This window comes from Manis javanica, chromosome 6, assembly GCF_040802235.1.
Source record: "Manis javanica isolate MJ-LG chromosome 6, MJ_LKY, whole genome shotgun sequence".
In the NCBI taxonomy this organism is placed as follows: domain Eukaryota; kingdom Metazoa; phylum Chordata; class Mammalia; order Pholidota; family Manidae; genus Manis; species Manis javanica.
The window spans coordinates 11841405-11859751 of NC_133161.1; the positions used below are offsets into that span (position 1 = coordinate 11841405).

Sequence of the window (18347 nt, forward strand, 5' to 3'; positions counted from 1 at the left end):
CAAAACCACATGAATATTTTAAATCATAAATGTGGTCATGTAACTCCCATATTTAACACTTTTCAGGGCTTTCCACTACATCCAAGATCATTTCTAAAACCAAGGCTAGAAGATCCGCTACTGAGGCAGTAGGTAGTCGGTTGGGTAAGTAGAACAGGACACGTTGTTTTGGTAGAGATCGACCAAGCAGGATACTGATATCAGGCATTGTGGTCAGTGGGCCGCACAGGACATGTAAGAAACCACTCCTTAGACTGGCCCACCTGAGAAACAAGGGGGTTCTGATTTCAGCCCAGCCCCAGCAACAAGTCCTAGACAACCAGGTGGACTTCCTCTTTTCCAGTACTTATAATCCCCTAGACACTGCAGCTTAAATGGCTTCCTCCGTTGGAGCCCTTCCCAATTAGAAGGAGGTCTCTCCCCACCCACACCCCTAAAAGCTTTGCTGGTTGCTCCGTACTTATCTGTTGGCTTCATTCTTCATTGCCTCCAAGACACGATCCTGGGAAAAACAGCCTCTCAGCCTGTAACACTACCATATGACTCTTAATCCACTTCCTTCCTCTGCACTCCAGCCACAAAGGTGGTCTTTTAATTATGTATGTCACACTTCACGACCTTCACACTTGCTGGTTTCTCTGAAACAGCCTACCCACCACCTGACCCACTTAATTTGGTTACTCCACCCAGTCTCACATAGGTTTAGGAAGAATTGCATGTCCTTAAAAGATAAATGTTATTTTTCTAATGTTTCACTAAGGAAAATGATGTTCACAGAGGTTAGGTATTTGTCCCAGGCCACATAAACTATTAAGCAAAAGCAATACAGGCAAGTTACTTAATCACTCTGTGTCTGTTTCCTCATCAATAAAATGAAAACAATAATAATACTTATCTCACAAAGTTGTTGTAAGAATTAAATGAGTTAATATGTGGAGAACAGAGCAGTAACCATTACATAAGTACTACGTAAGTCTATGCTTTCATGGTGGCAGTGGTGACAGTGGTGACGATTATTATTAGACATTATGTTTCAAAGCCAAAAGAGAAAAATCTACCATTTCCTTTTGAACCTTACAGCAGATAACCTGCTGTATTGCTTTTTATGTCTTTCATAAGTTTCTATGCCCCCTTCCTGGCTCCTATCTCCACCCTCCCTTCTGGCACACTGCTGTTTCAGCCCAAGAAGAGGCTCTAAGTCCATAATAAAGTCTTAGTTAGATCCTTCTAGTGGCTGAGCCTGTACAGAAAATGACTAGTACATCACCTACGCCCAAGCTTTCATGTTTCTGATCTCCCACCCCTCCCTCTCCAAAACAGCTCCACAGCCTCACCCCACAAAAGAGTCCTAATCAACTGAACAGAAACACCTCAGTCACTTTCCAGTCACCATCAGCAAGGTTAAGAGCATACATTTTATGTTGATGCCTGAATCCTGTCCTGAGGATAAGGAAGAAGTGGAAACTCACAGGCACAAAGCAGGGCTGGACTTGGTATCCAAGTCCTGCTTGGGAATTCTGAGCAGCAGGAGAGATGCAGGTGGGAGAAGTAGGGATGAGGATCCTACAAAAGTCTGTTGTCTAGAGGTCTCTCCTTCCAGCCTGGATGCTCAATGTGAGAGAGGACTGTTAGGCACTCCTGTCTACCCTCTCTCTCGACAGGCATGGAGAGCTCTTCAGTCTAGCTGGAACCTGCCCTATGGGAAGATGAGCTCCAGGATTCTGGGGTTTATCCACCTCCCCAAGGGAAAAGAATTGAAGTAGGAGTCAAGTGAACCTTTGGTGGAGTTCAAATTCATCCCAAGTTCCCTCCCTAGCCTCTTAGTTCTTTCCCCAGGTCCCTCCCCACAAGTTGCGACTGGCACTCCTCCCGCTCCATGTCCCACTGACCCCGCTCCTTTGTGGGCTTCTCTGATGAGGCAGAACTCTGTCTCCAGCCCTCTGTGTGATGCTGATTCCCCTCCACTCTATGCACGTCACACTCAGTGCTCGCCTCCTCAGAACTGCCTCACTTGTACAGGACACATCTCACAGCCACAGACACCGTTTGAGTAAGAGTTCCCGACCAATACCACTACCAGTGGCTCTTGTCAGATCTCTACCTTTGTTCTTGTAACACTGTCCTCTCAGACACAGATCATTCGCTCTCTCTCTCTCTCTTCTTCCCTCCTTTCTCCCTCCCACCTCTAGCTGCCTGCTTCCAACTGATTTTTGGTGGCAAAATTTAAATAACCAAAATACTACCTAAATAGAAAATTAGTTAGATGGCAAAATGAAATGATAATGTATTTTGAGGTTCCTATAAACCTGAGGTATTCTATGGAATGAGGCTAGGGACAGATATGTCTCCATATGTACATGGAATCTATAATAACACTGATAAAGAACTATTTTACAACAAAAAATTTACAAATATATGAAGAAGTATTGAACATCATATACACACACCTATCCACCCAACCATCCATAGGATTCTAAAGTTATGTTTTCAAAGAGAAGCTTGAAGAACAATGCTCATATAAGGTACCAGTATCCTAAAACAAAAAGGGAAAAAATAAATGGGATTGGCAAATTAAAGGAACCAGTTGGGAGCCAAGATGGTGGCATGAGTAGAGCAGCTGAAATCTCCTCCCAAAACCACATATATCTATGAAAATATAACAAAGACAACTCTTCCTAGAATAAAGACCAGAGGACACAGGACAACATCCAGACCACATCCACACCTGCGAGAACCCAGTGCCTCGCAAAGGGGGTAAGATACAAGCCCCGGCCCGGCAGGATACGAGCACCCCTCCCCCCAGCTCCTGGCGTGAGGAGAGGAGTCAGAGAGGGAGGGAGAGGGAGACCAGGACTGCTGAACACCCAGCCCTAGCCATCTGCACCAGAGCGCAGACACAGTGCATGTGTGGGGTCCTGGATACTAGGGAAACAGGGCAACAAGAATGGTGAGCGGGTACCAGAGACCAGCATCGGAGGACAAAAGAAAAGCAAGCGGCCATCTTTTTGTTGTTGTTGTTGTTGTTGTTTTTGTTGTTTTGTTGTGGTGAGTGCTTTTTGGAAGACTTAAAGGGACAGGGACCCCAATACTAGGAAAACAGGGCAGCAAGACCAGTGAGTGGGTGCCTGAGGCGGGCACCGAAGAATAAAGAAAAATGAGCGGCCATTTTTTTTTTTTTTTTGTGGTCGTTGTTTTGTTTTGGTGGGTGCTTTTTGGAAGTCTTAAAGGGGCAGGGCGGGACACTTAGTCCAGAGGTAGGGAATCCAGGGATCTCTGGGCACTCTAATCCCCTGGGCTGCAGGGAGCACGGAGGCCCCTTACGGAGATAAATAGCCTCCTGGCTGCTCCCCCTCCAACGCAACTCCACCACTTTGGAGCAGCAGCCTGTGCCAGGCCACCCCACTGCAACAGCGGAGATAAACTCCATAGCAGTCGGGCAGGAAGCAGACGCCCTGTCTGCACGCAGCTACCCAGCACAAGCCACTAGAGGTCGCTATTCTCCCAGGAGAGGAAGGCCACAAACCAACAAGAAGGGAAGTTCTTCCAGCCGTCACTAGTCCCAGCTCTGCAAACTATTCCTATCACCATGAAAAGACAAAATTACAGGAAAACCAAGATCACAGAGACACCAGAGAAGAAGACAGACCTAACCAGTCTTCCTGACAAAGAATTCAAAATAAAAATCATAAACATGCAGAGATGTAGAGAAATATGCAAGAGAAATGGGATGAAGTCCAGAGGGAAATCACAGATGCCAGAAAGGAGATTACAGAAATGAAACAAACTCTGGAAGGATTTATAAGCAGAAGGGATAAGATGCAAGAGGCCATTGATGGAATTGAAACCAGACAACAGGAACACATAGAAGCTGACATAGAGAAAGATAAAAGGATCTCCAGGAATGAAACAATATTAAGAGAACTGTGTGACCAATCCAAAAGGAAAAATATCCATATTATAGGGGTACCTGAAGAAGAAGAGAGAGGAAAAGGGATGGAAAGTATCATGGAAGAAATAATTGCTGAAAACTTCCCCAAACTGGGGGAGGAAATAATCAAACAGACCAGGGAAATATACAGAATCCCCAACAGAAAGGATCCATGGAGGACAACACCAAGACACATAATAATTAAAATAGCAAAGATCAAGGACAAGGAAACAGTTTTAAAGGCAGGTAGAGAGAAAAAGGGCACCTATAAAGGAAAACTCATCAGGCTAACATCAGACTTCTTGGCAGAAACCCTACAGGCCAGAAGAGAATGAAACAGAAGGGCCTTGAACCAAGGATACTGTATCCACCATGACTATCATTTAAATATGACGGCGGGATTAAACAATTCCCAGACAAGCAAAAGCTGACGGAATTTGCTTCCCACAAACCACCTCTACAGGGCATCTTACAGGGACTGCTCTAGATGGGAGCACTCCTAGAAACAGCACAGAACAAAACACCCAACATATGAAGAATGGAGGAGGAGGAATAAGAAGGGAGAGAAGAAAAGAATCTCCAGACAGTGTATATAACAGCTCAATACGTGAGCTAAGTTAGGCGGTAAGATACTAAAGAGGCTAACCTTGAACCTTTGTTAACCACGAATTTAAAGCCTGAAATGGCAATAAGTACATATCTTTCAATAGTCACCCTAAATTTAAATGGACTGAATGCACCAATCAAAAGACACAGAGTAATAGAATGGATAAAAAAGCAAGACCCATCTATATGCTGCCTACAAGAAACTCACCTCAAACCCAAAGACATGTACAGACTAAAAGTCAAGGGATGGAAAAACATATTTCAGGCAAACAACAGTGAGGAGAAAGCAGGGGTTGCAGCACTAATATCAGACAAAATAGACTTCAAAACAAAGAAAGTAACAAGAGATAAAGAAGGACACTACATAATGATAAAGGGCTCAGTCCAACAAGAGGATATAACCATTCTAAATATATATGCACCCAACACAGGAGCACCAGCATATGTGAAACAAATACTAACAGAACTAAAGGGGGAAATAGACTGCAATGCATTCATTTTAGGAGACTTCAACACACCACTCACCCCAAAGGATAGATCCACTGGACAGAAAATAAGTAAGGACATGGAAGCACTGAAGAACACAGTAGAGCAGATGGACCTAATAGACATCTATAGAACTCTACATCCAAAAGCAACAGGATACACATTCTTCTCAAGTGCACATGGAACACTCTCGAGAATAGACCACATACTAGCCCACAAAAAGAGCCTCAGCAAAATCCAAAATATTGAAATTCTACCAACCAATTTTTCAGACCACAAAGGTATAAAAGTAGAAATAAATTCTACAAAGAAAGCAAAAAGGCTCACAAACACATGGAGGCTTAACAACATGCTCCTAAATAATCAATGGATCAACAAACAAATTAAAATGGAGATCAAGGAATATATAGAAACAAATGACAACAACAACACATAGCCCCAACTTCTGTGGGACGCAGCGAAAGCAGTCCTAAGAGGAAAGTATATAGCAATCCAGGCATACTTGAAGCAGGAAGAACAATCCCAAATGAATAGTCTAACATCACAATTATCAAAATTGGAAAAAGAAGAACAAATGAAGCCTAAAGTCAGCAGAAGGAGGGACATAATAAAGATCAGAGAAGAAATAAACAAAATTGAGAAGAATAAAACAATAGCAAAAATCAATGAAACCAAGAGCTGGTTCTTTGAGAAAATAAACAAAATAGATAAGCCTCTAGCCAAACTTATTAAGAGAAAAAGAGAATCAACACAAATCAAAAGAATCAGAAATGAGAACAGAAAAATCAAGACAGACTCCATAGAAATACAAAGAATTATTAAAGACTACTATGAAACCTATATGCCAACAAGCTGGAAAACCTAGAAGAAATGGACAACTTCCTAGAAAAATGCAACCTTCCAAGACTGACCAAGGAAGAAACACAAAAGTTAAACCAATTACGAGCAAAGAAATTGAAACGGTAATCAAAAAACTACCCAAGAACAAAGCACCAAGGCCAGACGGATTTACCTCGGAATTCTATCAGACACACAGAGAAGACATAATATCCATTCTCCTTAAAGTTTTCCAAAAAATAAAAGAGGAGGGAATACTCCCAAACTCATTCTATGAAGCCAACATCACCCTAATACCAAAACCAGGCAAAGACCCCACCAAAAAAGAAAATTACAGACCAATATCCCTGATGAATGTAGATGTAAAAATACTTAATAAAATATTAGCAAACCGAATTCAAAAGTGTATCAAAAGGATCATACACCATGACCAAGTGGGATTCATCCCAGGGATGCAAGGATGGTACAACATTCGAAAATCCATCAACATCATCCACCACATAAACAAAAAGAAGGACAAAAACTACATGATCATCTCCATAGATGCTGAAAAAGCATTAGACAAAATTCAACATCCATTCATGATAAAAACTCTCAGAAAAATGGGCACAGAGGGCAAGTACCTCAACATAATAAAGGCCATATATCATAAACCCACAGCCAACATTATACTGAACAGCGAGAAGCTGAAAGCTTTTCCTCTGAGATCGGGAACTAGACAGGGATGCCACTCTCCCCACTGCTATTTAACATAGTACTGGAGATCCTAGCCACGGCAATCAGACAAAACAAAGAAATACAAGGAATCCAGACTGGTAAAGAAGAAGTTAAACTGTCACTATTTGCAGATGATATGATACTGTACATAAAAAACCCTAAAGACTCCACTCCAAAACTACTAGAACTGATATCGGAATACAGCAAAGTTGCAGGATACAAAATTAACACACAGAAATCTGTAGCTTTCCTATACACTAACAACGAATCAATAGAAAGAGAAATCAGGAAAACAATTCCATTCACCATTGCATCAAAAAGAATAAAATACCTAGGAATAAACCTAACCAAAGAAGTGAAAGACTTATACTCTGAAAACTGCAAGTCACTCTTAAGAGAAATTAAAGGGGACACTAATAAATGGAAACTCATCCCATGCTCATGGCTAGGAAGAATTAATATCGTCAAAATGGCCATCCTGCCCAAAGCAATATACAGATTTGATGCAATCCCTCTCAAATTACCAGCAACATTCTTCAATGAATTGGAACAAATAATTCAAAAATTCATATGGAAACACCAAAGACCCCGAATAGCCAAAGCAATCCTGAAAAAGAAGAATAAAGTAGGGAGGATCTCACTCCCCAACTTCAAGCTCTACTACAAAGCCATAGTAATCAAGACTATTTGGTACTGACACAAGAACAGAGCCACAGACCAGTGAAACAGATTAGAGACTCCAGAAATTAACCCAAACATATATGGTCTATTAATATTTGATAAAGGAGCCATGGACATACAATGGCAAAATGACAGTCTCTTCAACAGATGGTGCTGGCAAAACTGGACAGCTACATGGAGGAGAATGAAACTGGACCATGTCTAACCCCATATACAAAAGTAAATTCAAAATGGATCAAAGACCTGAAAGTAAGTCATGAAACCATTAAACTCATGGAAAAAAACATAGGCAAAAACCTCTTAGATATAAACATGAGTGTCCTCTTCTTGAACATATCTCCCCGGGCAAGGAAAACAACAGCAAAAATTAACAAGTGGGACTATATTAAGCTGAAAAGCTTCTGTACAGCGAAAGACACCATCAATAGAACAAAAAGGAACCCTACAGTATGGGAGAATATATTTGTAAATGACAGATCCGATAAAGGCTTGACGTCCAAAATATATGAAGAGCTCACATGCCTCAACAAACAAAAATCAAATAATCCAATTAAAAAATGGGCAGAGGAACTGAACAGACTGTTCTCCAAAAAAGAAATACAGATGGCCAACAGACACATGAAAAGATGCTCCACATCACTAATTATCAGAGAAATGCAAATTAAAACTACAATGAGGTAACACCTCACACCAGTAAGGATGGCTGCCATTCAAAAGACAAACAACAACAAATGTTGGCAAGGCTGTGGAGAAAGGGGAACCTTCCTACACTGCTGGTGGGAATGTAAATTAGTTCAACCATTGTGGAAAGCAGTATGGAGGTTCCTCAAAATGCTCAAAACAGACTTACCATTTGACCCAGGAATTCCACTCCTAGGAATTTACCCTAAGAACGCAGCGATCAAGTTTGAGAAAGGCAGATGCACCCCTATGTTTATCGCAGCACTATTTACAATAGCCAAGAATTGGAAGCAACCTAAATGTCCATCGGTAGATGAATGGATAAAGAAGATGTGGCACATATACACAATGGAATACTACTCAGCCATAAGAAGAGGGCAAATCCTACCATTTGCAGCAACATGCATGGAGCTGGAGGGTATTATGCTCAGTGAAATAAGCCAAGCAGAGAAAGAGAAATACCAAATGATTTCACTCATCTATGGAGTATAATAACAAAGGAAAAACTGAAGGAACAAAAAGCAGCGGAATCACAGAACCCAAGAATGGACTAACAGGTACCAAAGGGAAAGGGACTGGGGAGGATGGGTGGGTAGGGAGGGATAAGGTGGGGGGATGAAGAAGAGGGGTATTAAGATTAGCATGCATCTAATCTAGTATTAGATTGCGTTACTGCTCTTGTTGAAGTGTGCTCCCAATTATATGAGGATGACCTTAGCAGTCTACTACTGGCTGAGAAATATTTTCATTAAGTAAAAAACACTTAGACTCCTGCCTTCTGAATTGCCACCAACATACAGTAAATTCTAGATCTAATGTGATCTAGAATGTAAACCATTCCCCAACTGTCAAAATAACTGCTCAGAAGCTTTCCATTTCCACATTTCCTTAGCTCCAAGCCGTCGATCAGGACAACCAGCCCCAGCTGGTCGTAATGCCTAAGTGATGAAACAATGATCACAGGGAAAGCTGAGGCCAGTGCAACAAAGATGGGAGGGGCTGAGGGAAAGCCTAAGTAACTACAGGGGCTTCAGAGCAAACCCGGGGCACTGTCTTCTGAGCTAAGGTAGGGAATCCAGTCCCCCACAGCCCTGGCCTCAGAAACTCCATGGGGGAGATAAGTCCCAAGCCTCGAGCTCCCCTCCTGACAGACGCTGGTTTAGGCAGGAGGGCTTGTAGCCACAACAGACAGAGGGCCTGGATCCTGAAGTCTAAGGATGGAGGCTTCTTTTTCCTTCCCTGAAAGACTTCAGCAGAGACACAGTCCCCCTCCTCCACTGGAGCAGAGTGCCTCCGTCTGCCTGGAGCCCTCCACTTTCCCGTGGACTCCCAAAGCTGCTTTCCTGCTGTTGGATTCTCCTGAGGAAGGCGCCGCCCCAAATCACTCACCAAAGACGTTTCTTGATGCAACAAGCAAGAGGAATTTATTCGGAAGCCAACTAGTTGGGGTCCAAGTCAGCCCGTCGCCGTGGGTCTCAACGAGGACCCTGAGTACTTACAACTAAGTGGTTATATAGGATTTTCTGAGGCATTCAGCCCTAGAGAATTACCATGGTTACAGATTATGTTGTAGTAACAAGATAACAATACTACATAGCAAGATAACAATACTACAAAGGCAGTAATTTTTCAAACCTACGATTTCTGGGTTAGTGCCACGTCCTGGGGGTGTAGCAAGGTAGGGTCAGCTTTTATGCTTAACTAACGGAAAGGTTAGCGCTGCCAGCAGTCATGATTGATTAACTTGTTTTTCCAGAGGAGTTACCTGGTTTCAGTTGTTCCCTCTGAGTCATATATCAGAATGGCTTTTCGGGCTTCAAGATGGCTACTCTTAGGCTAACTTATTTCTCAGGGAGGTTGGGGTCCTACACTGCCCCATTATGGGCCCCCATGCCTACCCACGTTCACTGATTTTTCCAGGTGTTCCTGAGGAGAAGACTGAGCTGCGAGTTCCATACTTTGTTCATCTTCTTCTGTATCTCACAGAGAAACTATGGGGTGGACTCATAGAAATTGGACTTCTGTGAAGTTTGTCTTCTACTTGGGTGTCCTTGCTAGTACGTACCCATGTCCACCTACTCTGTCCCATAAGGCACAGGTTAACACAGGATGGAGTAAGGCGGGTTATGTGGAGGGTGCAAAAGAAGGGTCAAGAAAACCGTCATGAGCAGAATTAGGGGTGTTCCTCCTTAGACCCCCTCCAAGGGCTCTTGGGACGGGCTGAGCCCACCCTTTCAGTGCTAAGCTACAAGCTCCGGGGTGGGTTATGGTGCACACCTGCTTTGGAGAATTCTCAAGAGTGAAATCCCCTTCCTGGTTCCAAATGTGGGCCTCATCACCCACTGGGCAAGTCTCAGTGTAGTCACAAGGTTGGAGAACTCATTTTGATGTCCAATATCCCCGTTTCAAATGCTTAGGCTCACAATGCATGGAATGGCAAATCTGAGAACAAAAATCAAACATAAGGGCCACGCCTCCTGCACTCCGTGACTTCCAGGCAGTGCAGATGGCGGAAGTTACTGATGATGCATCTCCCACCCCTCTGACTACCTAGGTCATACCACATACAGCTGTGTGAGCTTGGACAAGTTACTCATCTATGCTTCAGTTTCTTCAGTCAGAACGGGGATAGTACTGCCTACATTAGAGAGATGCTGGGAAGATTAAATAAATCCATGTCAAGCACTTAGAACAAGAGATCAGCGTTTCTTGTTCCTTGGAAATATTCCACCCTTTTCCCCCTGGGGTCTCTAACTGTGACCACACAGAGAAGGGTGTGGTGAGGTACCGCCCAGGCTTGGGGAGAATAAAAGAGGTACTATGAGCAGCCCAGATAAGAACACTCTTTTATTTCTGATACTATAATCAGTCTTCCTCCCCTTTCCTCTCTACTTTTTTAATGATTCAGTTATTAAAACATTCATGGTCATACTAGAAACTTTGGAAGTATTAAAAAGTAGGAAAAAATAAACATAACCAATCCTGCCTCTCATTCAACACATGCTAACACTTTGTTTGAATTTACTCCAAAACTTTATTTTTTTGCATTTAATTTATATTTTATTTTTAATTTTAATTTATACTTCTATTACATTGCATTTATATTTTTTGCTTTTTTTGTGCGTGGCTTATTTTTTTGTTTATTGTTTTTAGTCAATTAGATTACTGGATTAAATGTATGCTTTTATTATTATTTTTACCTTAAAGACAGGTTATCAACATTTCCTTTGCCATTTAATATTCTTTATAAAGACAATTTTAATATATATGATGTTCTACTTTTTAATGTCAATGTCCAACATTACTGTTTGGGCATCTATATTTCCAATGTTTAACTATTATGAACAGTGCTAAAAGGACCACACATTTATAATTTTTGTCTACATCTGATTATTCTTTAGAATGCAATCCTATATTTGGAATTTTTAGGTCACAGGTGATGGACCATTTACAATTCCTGGTGCCTATTTCTAACAATCTTTTCAAAAAGAGTCAATTCACATTTCTACTTGCACGGAATGAGATTCTCTCTTACTGTACTTTTTAGATCGAATATTATCAACATTTAAAAAGATATAAATATTAGAGAAAATGGTACATCATTTTAATTTACATTTTATTAGAAAAAATGTCAAAGATTTCCACATTCCTGGACAGTCAATTACTTCTTTAAAGTTGTTCATATTCCTTTTCAACTAGGAAATTGTTGATTATCTTATTTGTTCTAAGAATATCATACATATTAACAATATTAATTACATTCACAGGGACATTCTTCTCCGCTCACTCATCTGTGCAGAAGGAAGACCATGCTCCCTATTTGGTATACCTCAAGTCTCACTTCAACCCCTGTGTGGGTGTCCTTATCAAAAACAACTGGGTGCTGGCCCCAGCTCACTGCTACTTACCGTGAGTGTTAGACACCCTCACCCCCTGAAGCAGCTACTATGCATTCTACATCAGTGGTTCTCAAATAGAGGCAGTTTCCCTCCAGGGTACATTTGGCAAAGTCTGAAGATTGTCTTGGTTGTTACAAGGAGTGGGGTGGGGAGAGAGGGCTGCGATGCTGATAAAGATCCTAATGCTGTTAAGATCCCAATACTGGCATCTATCTAGTGAACAGAGGCCAGTCCCCACAACACAGAATTCCCCGGCCCCAGTGCCAATAGCGCCGCTGAGGAAGAACCCTGTTTCCAAATCTCCCGAAAGTCTTTTCAAGTTTTTTACTGGCAATAAGAGTGTGTTTTTTTCAGTTAAGGGACAGGTAACTGATGGAGCCCTCAAACTGGATTAAATTGAGAAGACTTTGTTAAAAGAACTAATGACAATGGTATGGACAAGTTATAGGGAAAACACAAATACTCCCAGGATCAGTATTAGACAGGCACCGTTACTACCCTAGTAACTAGTCATTATCATGGATGGGAGAGACTGACTGAGGGGCAGGGGCAGAGGGCACTACATGGAGCTGTAACCTTTGGTCAAGAGGCACAGCGATGTGTGGCAACCCTGCAGGAAGGGAGCTGGGGAGATAAGTACTCCAACCTCACTCTACTTCCTCTAATTACTTTCTGGTGCTTTCCATTGGCCAAAGCCCAAGCAGAAGCTGTTGGACAAGAGGGCCTATTGATTTAGTTAATCCAGAGAGATCACCTTCCAAAGGTAGAGAGCCGGAAGAAGTAGGATGGTGAGTAGATCTGATGGAGCAAACAACAGGCACCCAACACTCAAGTCACCCATCTCTTTCCTCCATCGGAATGTAAATGCCCAACTAGATAGGCTGGAGCTGGAGTGAAGAGGAAAGGGAATTTCTATGCTGTCATAGTTTTCTTCTCTACTGCATTAAAGGCACTACATGAACACACAGTGATTAAAAGCTCCAGCACTTATTGTATCACTGGTGAACTAATCCTATGTGCCTCCATTACTTCATCTGTAGGATGGGGATAAAAAATATAAAGCATTTGGCACAGTGCCTGGCAGGTGGTAACATTTGATATCTGCTTTGACGATGATGATGATGATAATGATGACGATGACAGTGATTACTTCCAACCCCTTCTCTCTCCAGAAATCTGAAAGTGATGCTGGGAAATTTCAGGGTCAGAGTCCGAGATGGGACAGAACAGACAATTAACCCCATCCAGATTATCCGTTACTGGAACTACAGTCATACCTCCCCCCAGGATGACCTCATGCTCATCAAGCTGGCTAAACCTGCCAACTACAGCCACAAAGTCCAGCCCCTTTCCCTGGCCACCAGCAGTGTCCGGCCAGGCACCATCTGTCTGCTTTCAGGTCTGGACTGGAGCCAAGACAACAGTGGTGAGTAGCTTCCCAGAGCAGACTGGGGTCATCAGTTACTTATGAAGAGGAGCACCCATATCTGCATAGCTGAGAAGAGAGGAGAATGTGTGGAGACAAAAGGAGACCCTCCCAGAGTCCAAAGCTCCTGCTTTCCCAGGGTGCCTAATGTCCCACTGCCTCTGGAAGCCACCAGGCGCTCTGCCTGCACAGATCTGCACCATTCCTGACTGTCAGAGGCACAACTCACACTGAAGAGGCTGTCTCCTCCCTTTCACACAAGCTCACCTCACATGGAAGGATACCTCAGAGAACTTGAGTCAGGTCACCCATTATTCCTCCAAGACTGGACACAGAATAGAAAGAAAACTCTGCTTCTAAAGAAACATAAAGGCTATTTTAGTGAAAAGCTGAAAGCTTTTCCTCTAAGATTAGGAACAAGACAAGGATGCTCACTCTCAGCACTGTTATTCAACATGGTACTAGAGGTCCTAGCCACAGCAATCATACAACACAAAGAGATAAAAGGCATCAAAATTGGTAAGGAAAAAGTTAAACTGTCACTATTTGCAGATGACATAATATTATACATAGAAAACCCTAAAGACTCCACCATAAAAAATTCTTATTAGAACTAATAACTGAATTCAGCAAAGTTGCAGGATTGCAAAATTAATACACAGAAATCTGTCATATTCTTATATATTAACAAACTAACAAAAAGAGAAATCTGTTTACAATTGTATCAAAAAGAAAAAAGTCCTAGTAATAAATTGAAGACCTATACTCCAAAAATTACAAAATACTCATGAGAGAAATTAAAGACACCAAAAAATGGAAATCTATCCTGTGCTCATAGATAAGAAGAATTAATATTGTCAAAATGGCCATCCTACCCAAAGCAATGTACAGATTCAGTACAATACCTATCAAAATGCCAACAGCATTCTTCAATGAACTGGAACAGTTCTAAAATTCATATGGAACCACAGAAGACCCCGAATAGCCAAAGCAATTGTGAGAAAGAAGAACAAAGCTAGGGGATCATGCTCCCTAACTTCAAGCTCTAACACAAAGCCACAGTAATCAAAATAATTTGGTACTGGCACAAGAACAGACACATAGATCAATGGAACAGAATAGAAAGCCCAGATATAAACCCATACATATATGGTCAATTAATATGATAAAGGAGCCATGAATATACAATGCAGAAAAGACAGCCTCTTCAACAAATGGTGTTGGCAAAACTGGACAGCTACATGTAAGAGAATGAAACTGGATTACTGTCTAATTCCACACACATAAAAGACCTGAATGTAAGTCATGAAACCATAAAACTCCTAGAAGAAAACATAAGCAAAACTCTCTTGAATATAAGCATGAGCAATTTTTTCCTGAACACATCCACTCAGGCAAGGGAAACAAAATAAAAAATGAACAAGTGGGACTACATCAAGCTAAAACATACAGCAAAGGACACCATCAACAGAACAAAAAGTAATCATATGGTATGAGAGAATATACTCATGAATGACTCATCTGATAAGGGGTTAACATCCAAAATATATAAAGAACTCATACACCTCAACACCCAAAAAACAAATAACCTGATAAAAATTGAGCAGAGGACCAGAACAGACAGTTCTCCAATGAAGAAATACAGATAGCCAGCAGGCACATGAAAAGATGCTCCACATCATTAATCATCAGGGAAATGCAATTTAAAACCACAATGAGATATCTCACAGCAGTTAGGATGGACAACATCCATAAGACAAGAAACAACAAATGCTGGTGAGGATGTGGAGAAAGGAGAACCCTCCTTCACTGTGGAAAGCAGTATGGAGGTTCTCAAAAAACTAAGAAATAGAAATACCATTTGACCCAGTTAATTTCACTCCTAGGAATTTACCCAAAGGAAACAAAATCCCTGATTTGAAAAGATATATGCACCCCTATGTTTATCGCTGCACTATTTGCAGCAGCCAAGATATGGAAGCAACCTAAGTGTCCATCAATAGATGAATGAATAAGGAAGATGTGGTACACATACACAATAGAATATTATTCAGCCATAAAAAGAAAACAAATCCTGTCATTTGCAACAACATGGATGGATCTAGAGGGTACTATGCTCAGTGAAATAAGCCAGGTGGAGAAAGACAAATAGCATATGATTTCACTTATTTGTGGAATATAAAAACAAAGCAAAATGGAACAAAATATCAGTAGACTCATAGACACTAAGAAGTGACTAGTGGTTACCAAGGGGGAGGGGTTGGGGTGGGTGGGGGGAAGTGGGAGAAGGGGTTAAAGTGGAACAATAATTCACAATCACAATATAAGTTGATCACAGAGACCACTGAACCACTGTGATATACATGTGAAACCAACACAAGATTGTAGATTAATGACACTTTAATTTTTAAAAAGGAGATGAATAAATATGTTTGCAATTGTATTATCTGTTAAAAAGAAAGAAACATTAAGGTAATTTTTAAGTCCTCCAGATTAACTTTCACAACCTGACACATCATTTTCCCTTTTTCTTACAGCTTATTTTCTTCAGACATACATACAAAACACCTATTGAAATAGAGGGTGGTGGTTGAAAGGACTAAATAACAACTGTGAACAGGAGGCTTTCTTATATCCCTGTCTTCCCTCAGGCAGACACCCTGATTTAAGGCAGAACCTGGAGGCCCCTGTGATGTCTGATGAAGAATGCCAGAAAACTGAACAAGGAAAAAGCCACAGGAACTCCTTGTGTGTTAAGTTTATGAAAGTGTTCAGCCGAATTTTTGGGGTAATCTTTTCAATTAGTATTTGGAGTATTAGCTTTCACTTACTTTATGTATCTAGTTAGCTATTTAATCATGATATTTTTAAAAATTAGAAAGTGCTCATCCTCTCATAATTTTTTGAGAATTTGAGAAGGCTGCAGTAAAGCCTCTGTTGTTTCTTCAGTAATAGGCTCTCCCTACAGATGTCTTTATTCATTAAAGGGCATGATGCAGTAACCTGTGATTAATAACACTTTGCTAGGTTTATATTCTCATAGTTGCAAATGAAAATGGGCATTGCTTAAAAAAAGTTCCAACTTTTCACAGACTGAAACTGACTTCACCAGTTCAAATAAATGGGGTTTGACTCATTTTACATGTGAGTTCCAGAGAGGTTTTTCTCTTTCTCAAGATCACACAGGCTAGTTACGGCAAAGCTAGATAAACGTCTCAGGCTTCCTGTCTCCCGGTTCGGTGCTCTGTTCATGACCCAGCATGCCACCTCAGGCAGGGCTCATCCAAGTCAGGGACCCGGGGGCTCCTGGAAGAAGCAGACCTGACCATTTCTCCTCCCCCTCCCCACATTCTCTGGCAGGAGGTGGCCGTTGCTACTGTCATCTGCAAGAACAAGCTCCAGGGGATCGAGGTCGGACACTTCATGGGCGGGGATGTGGGCATCTACACCGATGTTCACAAATATATATCCTGGATTGAGAGTGTCACTGAAGACAGATGAGACCCTACTACTCTTCTGCATGTCACCGGCTCTGCCACTGACTGTACACGCCACTACCTTCCCCAACTCAAAATAAAATCTCTAAGCATAAATCTTTGGAGGCATCACACCAGTTGTCCACATTTTCTTGTTTGTGTTTCTGCCCATATCCCATAATGATGTGAAGAACCAAGAACAAAACATGAGATGAGCACTTACTCCACTGTACTGGGGTTACACCCATTATCTCATTTAAGGCTCACACAAACCTTTGAGGTTAGCTTTTATCCCCCTTTACAAGGGGGAAAATTGAGACTAGAAGAGTTTATTTAATATTACCTGTAGCTAATAGATCAGAGCCTAGAATGGAATCCCCCAAATGTCAGACTCTCGGTCCCATGCACTTCACCTCAAAATTACAGGCGAGTCCATGGTATCAGAACAGATGGTGCCTTCTGTTTTCGTCCTACTTCTCTTACCATTCAAAGGGCTTGAACCTGAGATCCTGGGCACTGGAATAAGCTCTCCTAAGAATGGTCATGCTTCCTCTCCACATGCTGCAGGGAGAGAGCTAGTGGATGGGTAGGAGCAAACAGCAGAACTTGAGGACAACAACCATAAATCAAGTCCCAACAGAGGCTTGGCAGCTCCAGAACAGGGTGAAGAAGTCATCTAGAGCCAAGGAGAATACAATCCAGGGGCAGTAACGGGTCAAGAGGCAGAGATGGTTGAGAGGTAGTGAAAGAGGAGAGGAAATTGGGCTTAGCCAGAGCCAGAGGATTAACAAGGTCAAGAAAGCCTGTAGTAGTCCTCTGATTGAGAGCTCGGTAACACTGAGACAGGGACCATGGGCTTAGACAGAATAGGGTGAGGGCCTCTGGAAAAAGCAAGGCAGGATATTTGCAGTCAGAGCAATGTAACTATATGCAAGGAAACTGCCTACCAAAACTCTGTGTTGAACATTAAGCTCTAGAGTCATTCTTCAGTGAGATTAGTTAATATTCCCCAGATAAAGAAGCATAGCACATTTTTTATTATGCTAATCATTTGTAATCATGTGTAAGATTCACCTTAGCCCAGGCCTATGTGCTATCTTTCCTCCTTCAGACCTGATGAGGTGATTTTGCAAACTGGGCAACTAATTTAGCAGACCCAGCTGTAAACAACATAATAAAAGGCAGGAAGGATTCCACCTTAAAGATAAGATTGCATTTTAACACCCAGGAAGTTTAAATAGTAAGATTCTTAATTTACTCTTTAGCAAACAGACAATACCTCAGCCAACCTTGGGGGCTGGGCAGGCAACCTTTTGATATGCTCCTAGACCAAGACGCCAGTATCCCAGGGAGAAATCGGAGCAGTAAATTTCTTGTATTAAGTTAATTTTTAATAGTCAGGGACCACTTAACAAGTCCATACCCCTAAGCCTTTTATCCGGTTCCCAAAAATCCTCAACTGCCTATAAAACCTCTAGACAACATACCACTCCGGGCTCTCTTGTCCCCTCCTAGCTCACGCCAGGAGCTCTGTCTGTCCTCTCACTGTATCTCTCAATAAAAGTGTCCCTGGCTCTCCTACTTTGACTGTTTGCTAAGTTCACTCTTCG

The 18347-nt window shown here is 41.8% G+C and overlaps 1 protein-coding gene across 2 annotated transcripts; it reads left to right on the plus strand.

The window, feature by feature from the left end:
- The first annotated feature begins 8920 nt into the window (after window positions 1-8920).
- Window positions 8921-16861, plus strand: PRSS37 (serine protease 37). Of its 2 annotated transcripts, none has more exons than XM_073239867.1 (6): window positions 8921-9002; window positions 9857-9993; window positions 11704-11845; window positions 13008-13261; window positions 15913-16009; window positions 16622-16861. In XM_073239867.1, exons 2-6 carry the CDS (start codon window positions 9930-9932, stop codon window positions 16836-16838), a joined length of 774 nt encoding a protein of 257 aa, XP_073095968.1. In that variant the 5' UTR covers window positions 8921-9002; window positions 9857-9929; the 3' UTR covers window positions 16839-16861. The 2 variants fall into 2 exon arrangements, with proteins under 2 accessions (XP_073095968.1, XP_073095969.1); XM_073239868.1 differs by having other exon boundaries at window positions 15913-16049; window positions 16622-16860.
- The last annotated feature ends 1486 nt before the right edge of the window (window positions 16862-18347 follow it).

Bases quoted from the DNA above. Each gene is read 5' to 3' on its own strand.
- PRSS37 (XM_073239867.1), top strand. From the start codon at position 9,930: ATGGGGTGGACTCATAGAAATTGGACTTCTGTGAAGTTTGTCTTCTAC. The intron at 11,846-13,007 runs GTGAGTGTTAGA...TTCTCTCTCCAG, and splicing joins CCAGCTCACTGCTACTTACC to AAATCTGAAAGTGATGCTGG. The intron at 13,262-15,912 runs GTGAGTAGCTTC...GTCTTCCCTCAG, and splicing joins CTGGAGCCAAGACAACAGTG to GCAGACACCCTGATTTAAGG.